The sequence below is a fragment of the Anoplopoma fimbria genome, chromosome 9 (genome assembly GCF_027596085.1).
Source record: "Anoplopoma fimbria isolate UVic2021 breed Golden Eagle Sablefish chromosome 9, Afim_UVic_2022, whole genome shotgun sequence".
Lineage (NCBI taxonomy): Eukaryota > Metazoa > Chordata > Actinopteri > Perciformes > Anoplopomatidae > Anoplopoma > Anoplopoma fimbria.
In genome coordinates this window covers 4869629-4892875 of record NC_072457.1, presented here as the reverse complement: position 1 = coordinate 4892875, position 23247 = coordinate 4869629, and the positions used below count along the sequence as shown (strand labels likewise).

The 23247-nt window shown below is 38.1% G+C and overlaps 1 protein-coding gene across 1 annotated transcript in view; it reads right to left on the bottom strand.

Annotated features, from left to right (window-relative positions):
• Positions 1–21041: 21041 nt before the first annotated feature.
• Positions 21042–23247, bottom strand: part of map1lc3c (microtubule-associated protein 1 light chain 3 gamma) — a 3961-nt gene continuing 1755 nt past the window's right edge. Inside the window, exon 4 of the mRNA XM_054604841.1 lies at positions 21042–21331. Within this exon, the coding sequence (XP_054460816.1) occupies positions 21169–21331 (163 nt within the window). The 3' untranslated portion in view covers positions 21042–21168. The remainder of the gene's footprint in view (positions 21332–23247) is intronic.

Here is a 23247-nt window from a genome sequence, read left to right as displayed (position 1 = left end):
TATTTTTGTTCCTCTGGAAAGCTGCGTTTTCCTTTCCTGCTTAACAAAGAGCAACAACCGAGCTGACGGGCTGATGGCGAGGACGTTACATCATCAACGCTGAGAAAGAGAGAGAGAGAGAGAGAGAGAAGGAAGGGGGGAGAGAGGGGGGAGATGTTCCTGAGAGGCCTGAGAACAACTTGTAGCCGCAGAGCTATTTCTGTCACCCTCCCAGAGGAGGGAGGACGTGCATGAATGTGTGTGTGTGTGTGTGTGTGTGTGTGTGTGTGTGTGTGTGTGTGTGTGTGTGTGTGTGTGTGTGTGTGTGTGTGTGTGTGTGTGTGTGTGTGTGTGTGTGAATGTGTGTGTGTTTAATGCGAGGCGAGCTGCAGAGCGAGATATGTACTTGCATTCCAATGAGAGCGTGGCTGTGCAAGCCAAAGAGCTGTCCTTTCTACACGTCTCATCTTAATCTCCAACACAACACACACACACACACACTCCACACACACACACGCACACACAGAGATGTATCACTCACTGACGATGTCTGACTTTCATTAAACTTGTTTATAAATGGGAGTCCTAAAGCCTTGAAGCAACACGGAGGAGCTTTATCTCACTGCACACAGAGGGTCAAAAAAACTGAGCGTTCTCACACTGAAAACAGGTAAATAAGTCACAAAAAAATCATAAAAATTGGAGACTACAGCGAAGACAAAATAAATTAAAATTTAGTAATGAAGGAGGGGTGTTGCTCAGACTGAAAGCCTCGACAAACACATTTTGGCATTTACAAACTCAGTTTTCATCTTTTTTCATCAGCTGCTTCTCCTAAAGTTTATGTTTTGCAATTTATTATTTGGAATGCTTACACTGTCAGCATTGTTATTATGTGGTGTGTGCGTGTGTGTGTGTGTGTGTGTGTGTGTGTGTGTGTGTGTGTGTGTGTGTGTGTGTGTGTGTGTGTGTGTGTTTTGATGTTTTAATGAATGCCAGATGGGTCAAAGACAATTTTCCACTCACAATAAAGTTGTCTTCTATTCAATACTACTCTAACATGCTCTGAGGCAAACAATAATACAAATCCATGCTAGGAAATAAACATTCTGTGGTGGCACAAAATGGTATTTATTGATTTTTGGTCACTTGACAGCAGCAAGCCAAGCAGTAAACACAACATTAACATGAATATTATAACCTTATAAAAGAAAACAGCTGCTACTCTCACATCCAGCAGTTACAGAGAAACATGATGCTTTATAATGTTTGTGTCCAACTAAATAGCCGCTGCTTGCACTCAGATTTGCTTTGCTTCTGCTCGAACTGTTATATATTCGCTTGCACAGTTTTTTGGGCGGTCTAGCTTCAGCCCTTCTCCTCACTCTCAGCCTGCTTCTGTGTGCTTGTGAAAAATGTCTGCTCACAGATTTTTTCTCCTCTGCACTTGGATTTTTTTGTTGTTGTGCAATAACCCTCTTGAAATTCTCCAACCAATAACTCTCAGAGATACAAGAAAAACAACACACAAACATAGTGGCATGCTCACTATAAACACACACTAAAACTTGTCATTACATGCAAGCCACACCCGTCCACACAAAGATACTGTTCACACACACACACACACACACACACACACACACACACACACACACACACACACACACACACACACACACACACACACACACGTCCGTCCTTGGTGTACCAACAGTCCATGTTTGGGAAGATAGAGGACACGCAGCTTCCACATCCTCCTTTCTGAGTCGTCACTCATAAGAAAAGGCCAACGCACATTTTACTATTTTATCCTACGAGTTTCATATGCACACACACACACATACACACACACACACACACACACACACACACACACACACACACACACACACACATCAAATGACTCCATTATCCCTCTCCTGCGGCTCTCTCCAACAAGGCCGTCCATTCATCTGCCACGCTAGTCGACGTGCCCGGAATCAGATCGCTGCTCTTCTTAAAGCCGCCTGAGCGAGAAGCACAATGACCAGAGTGTCCTGTGTGTGAGTGTGTGTGTGTGTGTGTGTGTGTGTGTGTGTGTGTGTGTGTGTGTGTGTGTGTGTGTGTGTGTGTGTGTGTGTGTGTGTGTGTGTGTGTGTGTGACATGCTCACACCTGAATGCTAATAGAAGAGCATTACTTTTTGGGAACAAATTAAAGGGTAGACGGAGGAAAAAGGACAGACAGGTGTGGTTTGGTTCGACAGGTGAGTTTACCAGCAGAGTCACATGTTGCTCGTGACTTCAGTATCTTGCTCAGAGGTAATGGCAGCAGCATTCCTAATATCTAGCATGTTTCTGTTTGGGTTCACCCACAGAGCCACAGGAAGAAAGAGAAACCTAAATGTCACTAAATGTAGCTCGACCTCAGCACAATAAACCAGTATTGTTAGTAGGTGGAGAACTTGCAAATTCTTCTTTTTCTTTTTATCTCTCCTTTTTTTGGGGGGGGGCAAGAGAATGGTCTAAATTTGTTGCGGTTAATTCAACAACAACTTTTCATTTTAACATTTTTGTTTTTATATGACTTGATGGTTAGTGGATTTTTTCCAAACCTAAAAATTGTTACAGAAATATTACAATTATTACAAACATGAAAAGAAAAAAAAGCATATCGTCACCCTGGCAACATGAAATTACATTCTCACTCCCAACTTGTCAAACACAGCCTCTACATTTAAACTTAAACTATGACACTCTAGGTTTTTCAGTTTTGGACTCAGGGATGTCGTCCCAGTTTTCTTTTCATAGTGGTTTGGGTAAAATAAGTGTTTTTGATGTACAATAAGTATACTTCTTACATAGAATAAGTGTTTGTTACATAAAATATAATCAAAAAATGCATTATGATGCATTATTATACCTTAGGAAGAAACTTTTTTGATCCCATGGTGAAATTCACAAGCTACCAAGCAGTATATAAAGTAATTAAAATTAGCTTTGCATTTACCAGTGGAAACATTAAATTGATATGTACATTCATCTATAAATAATTATAATCCTGAAATGGACCATTTTGATTAATGAGTACTTTTACTTTTGGTAAGTACAATTTTACGGTAATACTTTTGTGGTAGTGTTTCCCAGCACCAGAGCCCCTTCAGAAAACCTCTCATGTTACCTACTTATGAAGGTCACAGAGAGTACAAGTTGAGGTTTCTGCCTCTGAACATTATTTGCATGCCATACATGCCTCTGTGTGAAAAGCTGCTGACAGGAAGTATTCTAGTGTTGCGACATCAGCCTGAGCAGGTTGGGTTTTTTGTTTGCCAACAACAGGGAAATGTGGCTGAAGCGGCGATGACTCAGCATCTCCTCTTCGACACAAAGACCCAATCTGTCCGTCACACATGCTGCAGAGTGTAAACGGTGAGATCACCGTGGGCGTCGTCTGTCAGAGAGGCCTGTCTGCAGGCAACTGTAAAGAAAACAGACTTGTGAAATCGCTGCTTGTTGTGTGAAAGCAGTTTGACCTCAGGGGTCAAATGTTTTCCACTTTCAGACATTGAGTCTTCAGGACGTCTTGGTATGTTTAAGCTCTAACAGAAACAAACTGTGGAAGGTATTAGTTGCTTTTTCTGTAAATGGTAATTGTGCTTTTTTAGTCTTTCAACCACTCAAAGTACTTTAACACTACATTCACACCCATTCGTACACCGATGGAAGGGGCTACCTGCCACCTTGATCAGGACTCTAACCAGCTATTCATACCCATTAAATAACTTTAGGGTTAAGTGTTTTTTCCCAAGGACACTTTGACACTAATGGAACCTGGGAATCGAACTGGCAATCCTCCGATTGAAGGACAACCACTGAGTCACAGTCGCCCCAGATCTGAAAGAGAAAAGTTAGAATGAATGTCAATCTTTATCAGAGAAATGTAACAAAGTACATTTACAAATGTATTGAATTTCTTCAGCAGAAATTTGAGGTACTTTACTTCACTATTTCCATTTTATGCACCTTTATACGTCTACTCTACTACATCTCAGACGTAAATATTGTACTTTTTACTCCACTACGTTTGTCTGACAGCTTTAGTTACTTTATATATTACAGTTTTTCATCTCCTTCCTGTCCAGTAAAAAACTCGTATCTCCAGATGTGTTGATGTTGAATGTTTGTGATGAACTGAAGGATCAAATGTTAATTTATGTGTTGAGAAGATCCTCCCACTTCTAAAGCTAAATAAAATATTTAACAATCTTCTTGGATCAGCATCGTAACAAAACTGAAAACAGTCTGTTTTTTTAGAGATACCAGGTTCTCAAAGGACAGCAAAGCAACAAGCATGTGATGATCTAATAGAATATGATGTATGTAGATTAAACTATCCAACAGCATATAAAGGAGTTAAAATGCAGCAGTAAAATAATCTAGAAACCTCAGATAGAATAGTAAAAAACTGACAGGGAACATTTTTACTGCATAATAAATAACTTTACTTTGATACTTTAAGTACATTTTACTGATAATACTTACATTATTTTACTCAAATAAGGTTTTTATTGCAGGACACTTACTTAGAGTTGAGATTTTTTCTGAATTAAAGGGTCTTAATACTTTTTCCACCACTGCTTGTTTATTTAGCTCTTCATCCACGTGTCACTTTAGAATGGACCCCTCCTTCTGCATGTAATTACCATTTCACACTTCACAATGTTTCCGTGGAACAGGATGTTATGTATGTTATGGATGACGTTATGTGAACACTGTGACACCGAAACTAATCAGGTGTGGTCGGATCTAATGACCTGCAGTGTTTGTCTAACACTGAACTGGTTCCTCTCAGTGAAACCCCTCAAACCAGCAGAACCAGGACTCCTCTCAGAGCTCAGGTTCACAAACGACTGGTTCTATAAAGTTTTTCTTTCAATCTGCGATAAATCTACATGGAAACCGCAGCTAAATGTTTCCTACAGGCTACAACCTGAATTATATCTATAAATACTGCAACAAGCTGACATTTCAGTTTCCTTACACCAGATTAGTGCTGCCACATGATCAGATATTCACATTTCTTATTGTGGCCAAAATAAATGATGGTTAATGATATTAATGATAGATAGAAAATAATGATTTATACGTCAACTTTATTTTTAACTTTGTATAGTTTTGTTCCTGTTTTGTCAAAATGACTCACACAAAAATACAAGTGCAGGAAGTTGAAGAGAGTCTGTACAAAAGCATGATTTAGAAAGTGTTTGATTATTCACACAATATTATAATGTGTGTATCATTAACATTTTATCAATATTTCATTTTTTAAATAATGCCGCCATATCCTGACACACACACCCATTTGGAAACATGTTTTTTTTCAAAATGCTATATACATATAAAATAATTAAACAGTGTTTTGAGGGTTTCCAGCAAGTTTCTTCATTTCTAAATAATGAAAATGTCAATAATTAAGCTTTCAGGATATGTTTGTGTGTAAATGAACATTCCATTCCATTTCTGATGCCATTTTCACATCACCTCTTGTTATCTTGAAAAGGTGAACGAGACTTTAAGAAGAGATAAACGTTTGATACATGTCTTATTGAAAACAAAAACACATGTTAAATACTTTATAAATGAGACCAAATATATACATTTCAGACGAGTTAATGCACAGTTTTTTTTCCTCTCATCAGTAAAAATAAAAGAATATACGCTACCTTTAAGATATTGAAGTAATAAACGTTAAAAATAAAAGTTTATGGAAAAAAATTAGCAATTTTATTTGGTGATCCAAATAAACCCAACTGTAGGCTCTGAGCCAGACTTTGGGAATGAATGCACTAGAGCACCAAATGTGGATTAATCTGCCGCTGAAAATAGTCCCCAACAAATGCAATATTTCCTCCTGTTTGTTTGATATAAAATGATGGCGAGAAATTGTAAGAAAAAGAAATGAAAGTTTATATTTATGTTTTTCAAGATTTTTGTCTTCAGTAGTAACCAATGGTCTTGTAGCTGAGAGCCAGACAGGAAGTCGGACAGTATTGTGAGACGCACTTCATTGAATTTGTTGACATTAACAATAAAATAAAGCACCCATACAAAATTGTAATTTCCAAACCTTTTGTATTATTTCACTATTATTATTCAGGCTGAAACAGTTTCCCCAGCTGTCATGTCACCTTTCTTCCTCCTGCAGCCTCATGACTCCTTCTCCTCCTCCTCTCATCAGACGACCTTCACGCACCCACGCTCTCATTCCCGTCTGTTACCTGGCAACCCATATTTGACACGGGGCAGCACGTTGCCATGTAAACCAGGATGCATGTGGCTTCCATGTGTGAGAGGAGTTTTCTGTTGGACCATATTGTTTTGAGATTAGATGGACTCCTGGAGTAACTTTAGGTTATTTGATCTCATATTTAGACCAAATATCATGTTTAGTCCTTCATCAAACTAATGTGCACATTAGTATTCTTTATAGTGTTCAGATATTAAATATACAAATTAAAAAAATATATTTTGAATATTCTCACAGTGGTTCATATTGTAATACTCCATTGTGCATTTTAACCAGATTGTTTTACTTTGAAAAAAAAACAGGAACATCTGAACAATATAATGCAACTCAACACAACAAGACAATAAAATAAAAGAGGAACAGAACGTTATATTATTAAAGACGGGATTTGTTCCTTCAGATGTTCCTGTGACTTTGTTCTTACAGTCCAAATAACAAAATAATGAAACTGTGGTTAATCATCGCTCCTGATAAATCAAACTTAAGTCTGAGGTCCCACCCAACAACACAACAAACTGTGGGGACAAACACAGGAGGAGATCTGGCAGGGTGGAGGAGATCTGGCAGGGTGGAGGAGGAGATCTGGCAGGGTGGAAGAGGAGATCCAGAAATTTGGCGGAGGAGGTACAGCAAGGTGGAGGATGAGGTTGAGCAACAATGTGGAGGATGAGGTCCAGCATTGTGGAGAAGGAGATCCTGCAGGGTGGAGGAGGAGGTCCAGCAGCAGGGTGTTGGAGGTCGTCGAACAGAAGGGTGTAGGAGGATGTTGAGCAGCAGGGTGGAGGAGGAGATCCAGCATGGTTGAGGAGTAAATCTGCCAGTGCGGAGGAGGAGGTACAGACATTTGAAGGAGGAGGTCTTGCATGGTTAAGGAGGAGATCTGTCAGGATGGAGGAGGGGGTCGAACAGCAGGGTGGAGGAGGAGATCCAGCATGGTTGAGGAGTAAATCTGCCAAGGTGGAGGAGGCGGTCCAGCATGGTGGAGGAGGAGATCCAGCATGGTTGAGGAGTAAATCTGCCAAGGTGGAGGAGGCGGTCCAGCATGGTGGAGGAGGAGATCCAGCATGGTGGAGGAGGAGATCCAGCATGGTTGAGGAGTAAATCTGCCAAGGTGGAGGAGGAGGTCAGTGAGTTGGTTACATCAGTTCCAGAGGATCCAACATCAGAAACTGTTGTAACGATGCATTCAAGGACCATCGGGTGAGAATTTATCCCCAAAACAGCTAATAAGAAACAGTATCAGTGAGAGCTGGTGACCTCATGCTGCAGTTTAAACATCTGGACATCAGATCATTCTCTGTCCTCGTTTGTCCTCGCCTGTCTTCCTCAGTGAGTTTGGAGATCTCCTCCCTGATCACTCACCTGTCTGTCTCACCTGTTTCCCATTTGCTAATTATCCCCCTCAGTATATGTAGACCTCAGTTTCCTGCTGCTCTCTTGGTTCTTGACGTTTCTGCCTTCTCTGTATGTCACCTGTGTGTTTGCTCGTCTTGGTTCATGTTTCCACTGTGATTTCATGAGTCCAAACTTTAAATGCAACAAAAAAAACCAACATTTAATTCAGACTGAAACCGACCCGTTCTCACTTTCAGCTTCATCAGTGCTCCTTGTCGTGTGACACCGACACATTGAGGAGCCTTTTAGCGATGTCCAATGTAAACACACCGTGTCCTTATTACATTCTCAAAGCAACGGACAAAGTATAAAGTGAGAGATAGTTCAAACAAACACAGGACTTTCATCCAGGAGACAGCTGTTCCAGCGCAGTGTCATGGCAGGTCGTGAAACAGTCACAAATTGGTTTTGTTCACATGGTCACGAATTTCATGGTCACATGGTCCGTTTTTTTTTTTTTTACCATATCCTCAGCACTAAGCAATACCAATTGAAACTCAGCTAGAGTCCTTATTTAGGCTCTTTTCCTGAACCTAACTAGGTGTTTTTTTTGTTGCCTAAATCTGAACTTCCTGTGAAGACGGGCATTTATTTTGAAAAGACTCTATACCGTCCCTGCCACGTCCAAAACTGACACCCAAAGGGTACGTAGAGCCTCATAGTTTGAAGCTTAGTAAGGCTGACAAATTTATAGTATTTGATGCATTGGGGTCAGAATGTGTTGTCTTAACTTAACCAACTTGTTACCTGTGAAGACGGAAGTTGAATTTGAAAAGACTGTATGAATGTAACTAGAAGAAATTTGACACATGTTGATTCATATGAAAATTCATAGGAAAAATAAAGAATACGTTTTTTGTAAGATCATAAGAAACGTATGAAGATACAATAAGACACTGGCTTTGATCCATTTACAGCTCAGTCTTAGTAAAGAATATTAGGTAGGCCCAACTATCCTTCACCTTTGGGAATCTTAAAGCACATTTTCTATATTCCTGGTGAAGACATGGTCCAAATAAAAGTGGATATTTAGCCATGTTCAGTTTGTCTTCTGCAATATTTAAAATATTGACATCGGTATATTTAGTGTACATTTCCCTTCACAACCACCAAATAATGATTGAATGATGAAATAAAGTATTTTATTAGGAACACCTAGCTAAATGCAACAGACCTGCAATAAATCCTCCTTCATGCAGCTTTTAATGTTCAGTACGTGTAGATTCTACTATACCATCATTATAGAGGCCATAGTTTGTACATTGTAACATTGAGCTGCAGGATGCGAGACAAAGCTTCTTTTGTAGACAACAGAAAATGTGAATAAACGTGGAGAAGAAGAGGTCCGTTGCAGCGGGGTGAAGAGGTTCAGCTGGCCTCGTTTTCTAAAGCAAACATGGCTGCAGTCGGAGGGAGAACTTCAAAGCTCAGCGTGACGTCTCAGATAAAGACATCAAACGGAGAAAGTCTTTCAGATGAAGCCTCTTCTCGTCTTCGCTCTGCTTTTTTTGAAAAACAAACACGCCGTCACAGCGGCTGATTGGCGTGACGCGTTTGAGAGAGCTGGTAAATCTCCAGTTGATCCGGATGAAATAAATCTGAATAATAAGTAATAGATTACAGTAAATAAATAAAGAGAGTTTTTTTTTTTTCGAATACAAACTCTGGTGCTTGGGAGTTTCAAACATGTTTCTATTAAACATTACGTGACTTTGGAACCGTTTATGATGAAGAGCAGCTTTAAATTGTGTCTGAACCGTGAGATTGCATGGCAAAATGTGGACCTGGAGACATGGGAACTACTACAAAAGCGGTTTAGAGTGCTTTACCAGGTGTTTATGTCTGTGGACAGATTTTGTGACCCTCATATTCACAACCGTGCAAGATGCATTCACGAAACTTTACAGGTGTGTAGTTGGGATCAAAATGAAGGTCAAGTTGAAGATGAATGGGCTCCAGAAATAGGCCCCTAACCTGATTTGGCAATTTTGGCTGGCCAAGGGTAAAATCCAAATGTCTGTAACTCACTGAGGAAAAAGTACATTTGCACCAAACTTCCAACAGAGAACCAAAACACCCAAATACAACGTTTCACATTGAAATAACAAAATTCCTTGGTTGACTTTTTCTTTACTTGGCAATTCTTTTTATGCCAAATATAGTATGCTTGCACAAAACTAATGCATGATGGTGACTTTTCACTGCACCAGAAAGAAAGAGTAGGTTTCCCCTGAATTAAATGACATATAACATTTGATACTGGCTGAAAGAATGAGCTTCAGAATTGCCAAAAACATAGAACTTTATCCAGGCGGTTCTTTGTCTGTGTTGGCTCCAGAGGGTTTGAGTTTGAACCAAGTGAACCTGCTGGAATGTGAGGATGAAATTATGTTTTGTGACAAAACATTCGGGGCTTATGCAGCAGTAGAGGGCTGAGAGGAATGAGTCCAAAACACATAAATGAGTCAGCATTTTTTGTACACTTCCGGTTCCCTCGTCTTTTTTGGTTAGATGAAATAAAGTATATGGTTAACACAAGCTGAGGGGATTTTAACGTTTAGTTTTATGACATTAAATACGTCAGTTAATCCTCTCTCGTGAATTTTGAAGCTTTAACGTCTTTTTAAAAAGGTTGTTGCTAACATGTGGCTAAATGAGACTACAAAACGGCCGACTAGTCCTCCTCTAGCATCGTGGTGATGACGTGAAGTCATGTGACCGTGGTGTGGTTTTTATTATAACCTTTTACCTCTAGCGATTACATTTATAAAAGTGGTGTTCATATGTGACGATTATCTTGCTAAACAAAACTTTTATGCATCAAAAGCTTATTTTTTCTGCAATTATTCAAAGTCTAATGGAAAGATCCCAGTGACTTCCTAGTTGGCCTTCAAAATTACAACATCTCCATTAAAAACACTAACAAAATGTTGTTTGCCATAAAACACCACTTTAAGAAATTGATGATTACATAGATTAGATACATAGATGTAGGGAAAAAAAGGAACCACATCTAACTGCTGCCTGGTTAGTGCTTTTTCTGGGAATTTCCTTTCCTCAGTTGTGCCTCTAAGGCAGCTGTGATGTAGCAAGAAGTGATGATGACAAATGTGATGACACATGTAGTTTATTAAGGAGGTGATGCCTCTCTACAGCAGACATGCTGGATGATGGAGGTTTTGGATGACGCTCCCAGATTCCTCACGAACCACATTAGATTTATGACCAGCAGCAGCAGCAGAAGACAAATACATCCGGCCACACAGCATCACTTCCACTTTCTGTGTGGTGTGTGTGCATGTGTGTGTGTGTGTGTGTGTTTTTTTTGGGATTCAGAGGCCGAGACCTCAGAGTCAAACAACAAAGCTGACATCAACAATAAAAGAGGGAAACATAAAACATTAATATCCCTGTTTGTGTTTTTTATATCTATCTCTTGATGCTGTTGTTGAATTCAGAACATAAACAGGAAGGAGGGGTGTGTGAAAGAAAACTGAGAGAGTGAATGAGCGAGTTAGCATGTCACAAAGAGAGAGAGAGAGCGAGTCATGGAGGTCAGATTGCATCATCACAGTTTCCCTCTTGCTGGGCGCAGTCAGCTCTCGGCCTTGTAAACAGGAAACGGGGAGAGAGAGAGAGAGAGAGAGAGGAAAAGAGGACAAAGGCTTTCATCATCTGAGAATTTCCCCACACGACCTCAGGAGAGGATAAGTGAGGTTAAATACATTGTTATTATACGTCTGCATGCTTTCCTCAGGTTGATAAAGTGCTCTGAATCCAGAAATAATCCTGTAAATACACAGAGGAGTCTTAAAGGAGCAGTTTAACATGATGGGAGCTGGAGTCAAGATCATAAACTGTATAAAGGAAGTGGACGTAGTCAACGCGACGTCACCCATGTGTCGGTGAATACGGTTTTGAAGCCTTCAGTTTGACATTTTGACTGTCGCCATCTTGGTTTTTGTCCGTCGCCATTATGTTCTTTTCGCAACCACAGGCTGGAGCTAAGATTTTAGATCTTGGCTTAGATATTTTTAGGCAACAAAACATGTTATAATTAACTTTCATGAAGTGAAAACACAATGTAAAAGGGTCAGATATAAGCTGCAGTAGCAACCTGTCAATTACAGTAAGCCCCGCCCTAAAGCATACCCTGCTTTATGGTCTGTTTGACTCTAAATGGAGCATAATTTACTAAATGAACATCATGCTGTATTGAAGAAGACTTGAAACTAGAGATTGAGACCATAAACTCATGTTTACAATGTTTACTGAGGGAATAAATCAAGAGAGAAGTAGAGTCATTTTCTCATAGACTTCTATACAACCAGAGGAGTCGCCCCCTGATGGACATTAGAGAGAATGCAAGTTTAAGGCATTGTTCATCATGGGCTTCACTTTTTTTAGACCCGGAGGTTGCCCCTTGATCCTGAACAGTACAGGATTTCTATTAAAGTCCCTGAACCCATTCCTGCTCCTCAGAGGATGAACCATTTAAATCATAACAACCTCATGGCCTTTTACTCTGATGACTTCTGCTTCTAGTTACTGCTACTGGTTCAAACCATCAGGATGTTGTTTGTTCTGTCCAACACTTTAATAAACATTACACCTCTAGAAAACAAAAGCATGGTTGTTGACATAAAGGTGTTTTTTTATTCTCATTCATAGTTAACTAAATGTCACTAGACAACATGTTGATCATGTTTAATATCCTATTGTCTAGGAGGGTTTGTTGTTGACAGTAAACAGTCACAGCTTTGGACCCGCTGAGGCTTTATTATTCATGTTAAACTTCCTCTTTCGTGTCATCGAGGAGGTTGAAGCAGAGCTGGTGCATGTCGTGTTGGTGTTGTTGTTGTTGTGTAAGTCAACTGAGTCCTCTGTGGTTTGACGGTACAGGATGCAGCAGAGAGCGTGTTACACATCTCAACCACACTGTCATCTGCACACGACGCAGAAAGAGACCCTCTGTGTCGCCAAGGCGGGAAAATCCTGCAACCGTCAAACGTGAACCGAAGTCGTCGGGAGGGAATAAATCATTTTAATGATAATTAGGTACACAAATTACAGTGCCAAGAGGTTAACCGTGAGGTGAAAATTCAAAATATACACATGCAAAAAAAGTTAGAAAAAAAGAGTATTTACATACCAACAACTCTAAAACGTTCTCATAAACAATACAGTAATAAGTATTATGTGTATAAGAACTTATACTAACACCAATGCCCAATATCAAATTAAATAGTAAAGTAATAAAAAGCGTATTGCGAAATTGCTCTCAACCTTTAAGTGAGCTTAATTATTTTTGTTCTCAGTATAAATACAGCACACAGCCACAGTCAGTATCACAGCTGGGACATTTAATCTGACTCTCTGTTAAACACTTCTTAATTATTTTGAACGAGAGCTGCAGTTTAACACCTGAGACGTCAAGTCGATGTAAAAAAAAACTGAGAAGGGCCTGTTAAATGTTGATTGAGATTCAGAGGTCACTTCCTCTCAGTGTAAACAGTGTTTTTCCTAAGAGGCTGTGATGTCAGAGACTTTTAGTTTTACAGACAGACAGAGAGGATGCTGGGACGGCGGTCTGCTGCCTGGAGCCACAGCGCCCCCTGCAGATAGGGTTCTTTAAATGTATTGTTACAAGCAACTTCTATTTTCTTCCTGACGACTGTTTTATGGTGTTAAAATCAACAAACATGCAATATTTTTTACAGACTCTTCTCATATTTTGTCCTATTTCTCTAATACAATTAAGAAATATATGAAAAATACTGTATATGGCAACATTTTATACAATAAATGGAAAGTGATAATCATTGATTCTTCTCTGCAATATGTTGCAAATGTTATGCATTAGCAAAAATGATGCTAAACGCAAACACGGCAATGTTGTCTCTTTAAATTAGTGTTTTCAATCATTACAGGCTTTAAATATTGTTGATGATTTAATGATATGAATATCGAAATATGTCAACATGTTAAACAACACATTTTGTTGAAAGTGTCAGCTATATGTGAATGTGATTTCACAGTGAAAACATTTCCAGAAGAATTAAAAGTTCCGAAGAAGAAGCTGTGATATGTGAAATTAAAAATAATTATTACAATTATAACAAGTTTTCTCTTTAAGCTTTTTGGGCATTATCATAATGGTTGAAAATGATGTACAATTTCATAGTTTTTGGTCAAAAACCCACACAATTTTCTAAACGAAATATCACCTGGTATATTTTAATAATTGTAGAAAATCAGAATGTGTGTCTTTATCCTGCTGCATAATAAGTAAGAGCATCCTGACTCGGATAAAGCTCCTAAAACCTGAACTAAGAGCTCACACTCCTCAGCTCTGCATGCAAACCTGCCTGTCTGGTGCTGATTCCTCTCTGTAGGCATCCTATAATATATCATATAGTGATACTAGAGGCTACAAAATAATACATGAAAGCACTTCAAGTATAATCACACAACCTTAACTCCTATAATATTTTAATCGGAATATTATTAGCGTGTTAAAGGTCTACTATAGAAGATGCAAAGCGGGTATAATAGTATGACAATAAAATCATAACTGAGACAGTAACATGCTTAAAGAAATAACGAAATAAACAGGAATAAGTAGAACCTAAACAAGTTGTTTTTGGGGGCTGAAAGCGAACCAAACTTTAATCACAGCGCTGGAAAGACACAGACAAATGATGTTGTTCTGCTGATAGTGTAGTCAGTTTAAAGGGCATGGGCAGATGATGAATTTGGTTCCTTTCATTTAAAGGACTATTAGAGACCTCTGTGATTTGTTTTGGGGTTTGATAAACCTGCAAACTAAAACTGGACCATCAGGAACCTGTGTGTTTTTCACAGTAATTCACAGTTTGAATAAGCAACTAACTGGTTCCGAACACAACTTTCTGTCCTCTGCTGTGACCCAGACAGACAGACAGACAGACAGACAGACAGGACAGACAGACAGACAGACAGACAGACAGACAGACAGACAGACAGACAGACAGACAGACAGACAGACAGACAGGCAGGCAGACAGACAGACAGACAGACAGACAGACAGGCAGGCAGACAAACAGACAGACAGACAGACAGACAGACAGACAGACAGACACAGACACAGACAGACAGACAGACAGACAGACAGACAGACAGACAGACAGACAGACAGACAGACAGACAGACAGACAGACAGGATTGAAATGAGAAACAAATCAGGAGGACGAGGAGGACGAGGAGGAGAAAAACTGAAGCCAAACAAGGACAGAGTCTGTTTTTTCCTCGTGGAGGTGATTGTGTCATGAATATTTAAAGCTCATTCCTGCAGCGCTGTGAAGGGAACACATGAACTTTTAATGAGCCGCAGGTTAAATGGGACATTTTATGTCCATAAATGGCTTATGGAGTGTGGCTTCAATGTCGGGTGAATATCAATAAGGACGGAGTCGCTTCTCCTCCTTTGTAGATGAACAAAACCTCTGCTGGTGTTACTGAAGCCTGCTCTCATTTCTAATGTCTCTACTCTGACTCAACTAAGAAACTCTGTCTAATGGGGGAAATAATAATTATGAAATGTTATTTATACCTAAATATATACAACAATGGCAGCAGTTGTATATATTAAAATGTGACTGTTTTCATACATATGAATAGGACATATATATATGTATTTTTTTATATTTTTATATTATTTTTTATATATATAAATGAGTTATAAAAATCTTTCCTTCTAATAACATTTAAGAATATTTTCCTCTTTACCTTTGTGTTGTACAAAACAAACTGTTACAATGCCACAGGTGTAATGCTGTTGTGTTATATTGTGGATATATTTTGCAGTATATTCAAACAATATATATACATATGGTACTGGTTGTATTCGATACAATCTTATTATCAATAACTGATGGCTACAAAACTACAAAAATATAATAAAACTCATATGAAAAACTAAAAGATTACCCTTTAAGATTCATAAAACTGAACTGAAATTAGACTCTAAGAATCTGAAATAGTGTGTGTGTGTGTGTGTGTGTGTGTGTGTGTGTGTGTGTGTGTGTGTGTGTGTGTGTGTGTGTGTGTGTGTGTGTGTGTGTGTGTGTGTGTGTGTGTGTGTGTGTGTGTCCACAGCTGCAGTATTAAGACGCTCCTCACACACTTTCCGTTACCGTCTCCGTGGGCCGCCGATGACGTGACTGTAATGTGAATAAATGCGTTGAAGACTTCTTCTGTTGTTACGTTGTGTTTGTCTCTGTCTGCTCGATGACACCAAACATCTCTGTGATGACAAGACCTCAGGAAGCTGAACACAGTCACTGTTGTTAAACAGGAAATAGTTCCAGAAAGAAATTCACCTTTTTTTTGTTTTTACTTAGGACAGAGACATGCTAGTTTTTTCAACCTCCTTCCAGTCTTTATGCTAAGGCTAGGCTAACCACGTCCTGCAGTGGCGGAAACAGTACTCAGATCAGATCAGAGAAATACTCTGTTGCAAGTAAAAGTCTTGGATTCAACATTTTACTTAAAGTTACTGTGAGGAACTTTAAACTGGTTATGAACAGTCTGTAGTTTAAAGAGAGGTTTTCTAAAGGGACTCTGGTCCTCGGAAACACTACCGCCTTTGTCCACAGGGACCGCCAAAATCAACACAAAATTAAAGTTTCTCATAGTAGCTTTAAGCAAAAAAATACAAAAGTATTACCATCAAAATGTACTTAAAGAAACAAAAGTAAAAGTAGTCATTAATCAGAATGGTCCAACTCAGGATGATAAATGTGAAATTACTGGATTATATAAATTGATAGATTAATGTACGCTTCCCTTTAGGGTTGCCTCTGGTAAAGGTAGAGCTCATTTTAATTACTTAAATTCTATTTGGTAGCTTGTAAAATTTTACCAAGGGATCAAATAAAGTCTCATATTAATCTATAATAATGCATTATAATTTATTTGTTCCAAATATTCAAAGTGCAGTAAATTGTACAATGTTAACCTCTGAGATGTAGTGAAGTCACAGTAGAAGGCAGCATAAAATAAATACTCAAGTAATTTATTTAAAATTGTACATAAGTAGTACTTGATTAACTGTTTTAACATCATTTCCAACAATGGCGTTGTGAGATGAAACTCATTTATGATAATATGCTTTCCATCTTATTTTCAATAATTGCTTCAGTATAACCATGTGATTTTGGACCAAATGGCTGATATTACCAATTAGAAATTAATAAATTGAGGCTCTGCAGGCTTCACTGACTTTGGGAAACTAAAGCTAAAGAATAAAAGTCTCAAATGAACGAGTTTACACTCCCCGGTTTCCTTCCCTCTAAACTCCAGAGGCTCTCAGCGCTGTTAATTGATGAGTAAGACAAAAAAACCCATTTCCCAAACGAGACCAAATGAGAGTGGCTCCAGACAACAGTAATGAGTCTGTGTGAAGTCGGGACCATTACAGCTGCACAACAACAGGCTTCATTAACTGCAGCGATTGGCTTTTTCCAGAGGCCCGCGGTCACCGGCTGATTGCTGCAGGACATTAAACACAACCTCCGGCTCCATCGCACAAAGTTACAAAAAAAACAGCTTTTACTTGAACTCACCCTCTGACACGAATGGGTCAGTTAGTCCGCTCTGCTGTGTGCATTTCACCTTTTGACGAAATAACACCAAGACCACTAAAAAACGATTTTTATTGTGCTTTGGTGGCTTTTTTAAAGAACTCTTCTAGAAAATCTGCATAGAGAGGAGTTTAGATAACAACAGAAAAGTAATTGAGCTTCACTGCTGCTGAGCTAAAGCTGATTTCAAGGTTGTGTCTTCTGTCGTCATTGGAAATACAATAAAAAAAAACTGTAAAAGCATCACAAAATTGACATGCAAAGATCACACATTCGGAAATGATTTTAGCAACATTTTGCAAACAATTTTGTCCAAAGCAGCTTTTTACAATAAATTACATTACATTACATTACATTACAGTCATTTAGCAGACGCTTTTATCCAAAGCGACTTACAATCAGTAGTATATTACATATCATTCACCCATTCACACACTGATGACAGGCTACCATGCAAGGTGCCACCATCAGACTCTAACTAACATTCATTCACATCCAGTCCACACCGATGGCAAGCCTTCAGGAGCAACTTGGGGTTAAGTGTCTTGCCCAAGGACACATCGACTGCCGAAGTCGGGTATCGAACCACCGACCCTCTGATTGGAGAACTACCTTGCTCTCCACTACGCCACATGTTTTAAACCTCTAGTCTACGGGAACAAAAACAAGATGTCATCATAAACTTTAAGTGCATTCCTACCAAACGTTGTGCGTTCAGAGCTGCAGAACAAGTGCTTAAAGCGAGGGTAGGTAAAGTATTTTATTATTAGTTCCTCATTATATGCTGACAGCAAATTCATAAATCAAATGCTCTGACAGAAATAAGGGCTCCGCTGTGCGTTCAATATGTGAAAGGAGAAGTCAACCTTGATATATATTTGTCAAGTAACTTCTGTAATGTAGAAGCTACACTTCTGTTGGTATTTTAACCCAAACAACGAGGTAGCTTTTGTTGCCTAAACCTAACTTATTAGTTTCCTTTGAAGACAGAAGTTTATATTGAGGAGACCTTTTGCATGTATGGAGCATAAATTGACAAGCGTTGCTGGCTTTCGTAGGAAAAGGCAGACAAATTAAGAGATATCATACGAACCGTTGTATGAGGATGGGTTGAACAATAGCCATGTTGGTTGTTTATGTTTATAATGTTCATTTTGGGGGAGTGGCTTAAGAGGGAGGCCTGAAGGTAAGAATTGCCAACTTTGTGACTTTCTCGCTATGCTGTACAGATTGTAAAGCCCTCTGAAGAAAACGTTTTTGTTTCCGATACTGGCTATACAAATTAATTGAATTGAATTGATAAATAAATTGAAATTGAAACTTGAAATTGGAGTTCCTCAGAGTGAATAAAGAAGACATAACGCTTGCAATTTGTCAAAACTGTGTGTCCAAAATAATCTGTGGAGGAGCGATCTTAAATCATTTGGAAAAAACAAATTAGTCAGACACTTATTATATTGTATTTTAAATCATTCACATTAATGCTGCTCAGACCACAGACCTGTATATCTATGAGGAAAACTTCGTTTTTTACTTTTATTGTTTTGGACGGTGTGTTTGGCTAACAGCTAACAAAACTACACCTTCACCTAAAAAGCACTTTGAACACTATTCATATATATATATATATAAATAAATATAAACTTGCATTTCACACTACTGCACTACGACCAGAGACACAATATAACTATTAGTTGTTTCCTATAAATGTAAAGAATATGAAAGCAATTAGAAAAAGTTCAAAAGCATTCAGATTTAAAATGCTCCATAGAAACTGTATAAACGGCAGACTGATGAGTCTGTGTTTCCTCCTCAGCTGAGCAGCTGGTGGAGATTCAGTGGACGTAATCAGTTTTCTTAATTCAATTACAGTTAATGGACCACGAACCAACTTCTCTGCAACTCTGAGGAACAAGTGCGATCCAGAAGAAAAAACACTCATCTCCTCTAATGACGTCTGTGATTAAATCTAGTAAAGAAGGAAGCAACGACTTAATATCTGCACAAATACATGAAGAGAAGAGAGAGAGAGAGAGAGAGAGAGAGAGAGAGAGAGAGAGAGCGCCTCAGTGTGGACGTTGTGTGAAATGATTTACTTTCTGTACAATTGTTTGCAGCACTTATATCAAAAGTGACAACATATTTAAGCATGAGGGCACAAACAGAGAGTGTGACTGTGTTTAAAGTCAGATAAAAGTGGGAATCTATGTTGTTGTGCTTGGTTTGAATGTCTGGTTTTAATATTGGAAACTTTTTCTTTTCTTTTTTTTTCTTGAGAGAGAAAGATTCACCTTCACCAGTCTGTGGAGAGAAAACAAACTCTCTTGTTCAACAAAATGAAGTTACAAATGGGAGTCAGTCAGTAAGATAATGTATATGAAGTAGAGTGAATGTAGAGAGAGAGATTGTATGTTTATTATGATGATCTTATCCGCTAAGTGAGAGCTGATGTAGCTCAGAAACAACACATTGTCAGTCAGGATCAACAGATTAGAATAGTATGTTTATTTATTCTCAAAGGTCTGAATGAAGGCTCAACTGAAGGAGAGCCAGTAGGTCTCTGCTGCCATCTAGTGCTGAGACAGCAGTGAGAAGAAACTAATCCCGTCATGGAAGATAAACTGTTTTAATTTCTTGCTTGCTTTAGTTAAAAACAGTGAAAAAGAAATTTACTAAATCGGCTGTACTGCAAAACCCCGGTCACATTTATTGTCACCACTTTCTTTGTGTCATTTGTTTTGGTAAAGTGATGCTTTCTTGAAAGTTGCACAAATATGTGAGAGCACACAGGAGACGTTTCTCCTCAGGGCTTTTTTTTGGTCTGGATTGGTTTGAATTATTTAATCATTTTGACACAATATTGTCTTTTCAATACAGCGGTTAGGAAAACATACATAAAAAAAGCATAATGTAAATTAGAAAACTCACCTAACTAACCCTTTAATTACAGAAGGTTTGCTGAAATGACTAACTGCTTAAACATTATTTAAGACAAGACACTTAAGGCAAAAAATTTTTTTAAGTACTGGTACATTTTTGGATTTTTAACCTCCATAACTTTCAGACTAATGGAAAAACATTCAAATACACATTTCGGTGTTTACTTTACTATGCTGTCCATGTTTGTCTCATATTGTCTTCACCAAATGTTACAAGTAGATAAATCCTAATTTGCATATTTACACATAACATTTCAGGAAACTTGAAATAAAAAAAACCTTTTCTTATGCAAGTAATCAAGTTTCATAGTGAAATGTTAATGTTTTTACCCTATTCACCTGTAGCTTTTTCAAAATGTAATTTTTAAAAAAAAAAAAAAAAAAAAAAAAAAAAATCTTTAAAGGATGTTTCCTCTAAATTCTCTCTACTTTAGTTAAATTCATTTTAAAAAACATGGTAAAAATAGATTTATTTTATGACCGTTTTGATTTATGGTACAAAGATATTTTGAAACCTTTGACTTCTTAAAGTCAACAAAAATGAAACTATACTGAACCCGGCTTTATTAAATTTTGAGTTTTCTGTTCTGGAAAGGTCTGTAAATTAGCTCATATTTGATGAGAATGCATTATTTAAACAGATTTCCCAAAAATGTGCAATACAAAAAAACAAAAAATATATATATATATATATATATATATATATATATAGCCTTGACAGAAGTCAAACTGGGTAAGTTGGGACCTTGACTATATCGTCATGTGAACAACCAGTCGAGACCAATTCATTACAGATAACATTTATTGGATCCACATACTTTAATTAAAATCCATCTTTCACAATTAACATTTAGAACAATTATTACAATAAATACAATATTTTTCTATTTACAGCAGATATGGAGGCCTTCAGCCTTTTAATACTAAATAAAATGTAAAACGTTGTCAGCGTCCGAACATCTCCTGCGAGGCGTAGGTCATGTAGAGGAAGCCGTCCTCGTCCTGGTGGTCTTTGTAGACCTGAGCCATGGTGAGAGACATGCTGGCCAGACCGCTGTTGTTGATGAGCAGGTAGAAGGCCTGAGACGGCAGCAGAGCCATCCGGTTCCTGAGGGACAGAAGAAGAAGAAGAAGGGCGGACATTAATGGTGGACGTCCTGCAGATGGCTAGCGGCGTCGCATACCTGCAGCTCTCACGTGGGACGCTGGTTCAGCACTAAAATGTGGATCCACTATTGTTTAGACTCCTTCGACTGCAGACGTCAGCTGCGACCAAATTCCATTCTTAATTCTGAGCATTTGCTTCGTTCACATTGGAGACTGAGACACAACTACGCAGGAATGTTAGTATGCAGACTGAAACAGCATTTTCAAAAGTTTGCAAGTCATGTCCCACAATGCATTGCACAAAGAAATAAGGTACTGCACTCCAATTTTTTTTTTTTAAACAAACAGCTCCAGAACACGTCAAAAATAATAGCGTTGGAAAAAAACAAATCCTGTGACAAAGTGAGCTGAGACTAAAGCCAATGGATCCAAGTTAAACTTAAAATCAGGATCATTCTGAACTTCTTTGCTTAGATATTCCTTTTGTTAGGGCCTTGTATTGTTTAAATATTGACCTTGCATAAAGAGTTTCCGTACCGATACCAAAAATACACTTTTAGAGACATAAGACAGGTTCTCACCCAAATCCTTAGTTCTTAAGTGTGGCATAAACAGAAGCAGCAAAATGAAATAAATCTTAAATGCTAAATTTGATTTAAATGAAGAACTATTCTACTCCCCCCCAAACTTAAGGAAACAAGAGTATGAACCTTAAAAGAAAAGTTGATTTCAGCTTTACTAAAGTATTTGACACATTTCAGTACCAAATAGATAATTAACCTTAATTTTATTAATATCCCCTTAAGACATACATTTGCAGAGTGTAACAATTAGCAACCAAACTTTCTCCCTTTTTTTTTGAATGAACATTAAAGTTTTAACATCTCACTTTCATACTGGACCCTGATTGGCTCTAAACTTCCCTCCTTTAGCAGATCAATGTGGAAACAAACTAACTCACTTTTGAGAAAGGAGTAAGGCTCCAATTAATTATTAGAATTAATAATTCAAAACATGTCCTAGTTGCCATCCAGCAACACTACTTGTACATTTTTATTTTAATGCAAAACCAAGTACCAGCTAGAAAAAGCAGCGTGATGTACAAACAGTGTACTATTAGCATGTAGCATTGATTTGGGACACAGTGATGCTAAATGAAAACCTCCATCTCACATCAGTTAATTATGCAATGGTACTGAAATGATTACAGTTTAGCCGCATTACATAATAGCCGTCAATGAACCTCGAGCTATGACTGATTCTAGAACAGCCTTCTGACTCATGTCATAAATACTGTTTGTCTTGCTTAAGCAGAGTAAAAAGTAACTCCTGATGACTTTCTGCTGTGTAATCATGACTGAGACAAAATGAGGAACTAACAACTGAAAAGATTCAAAAAGGCTGACGAGAACTATTTATGTCCTCATTTATCTGGATTCATCCATCCAGATAATAATCACTATGAAAAAATAATAATAATTAAACTCATTAAAAACAAGATCTGAATCTGATCCTCCAAACTGAAGTGGATTAAGGTCTCTTAACTAGACAGGGGTTGTTCTTTAATGATCACTTCATGCAAAAAAAAAAACCCCAAAAAACAAAAACATGTTGACCCATAACGATTTCAGTTAAGATTGTTAAAATATTCTGCCTCCACCTAATAATTCTCCCATCACTGAAGAATTTTAAGTATCTTTACAACGTTTTATATCCGCTTAACTGTTGTATTGAAAAAACCGCTCTTCAAAAAAAAAAAAATGTTATAGTCCCAGTTTCATAGTTTCTGGAAAGACAGAGCTGTTGAATTATTCAAATTTAATATTTCAAGGCTCTGAGCTCCAGAAACTGAAATCCATTTACTTCCACCAACATTAAACTAGGGGCAAAAGCACTGACGCCTCACACTTTCTAAAA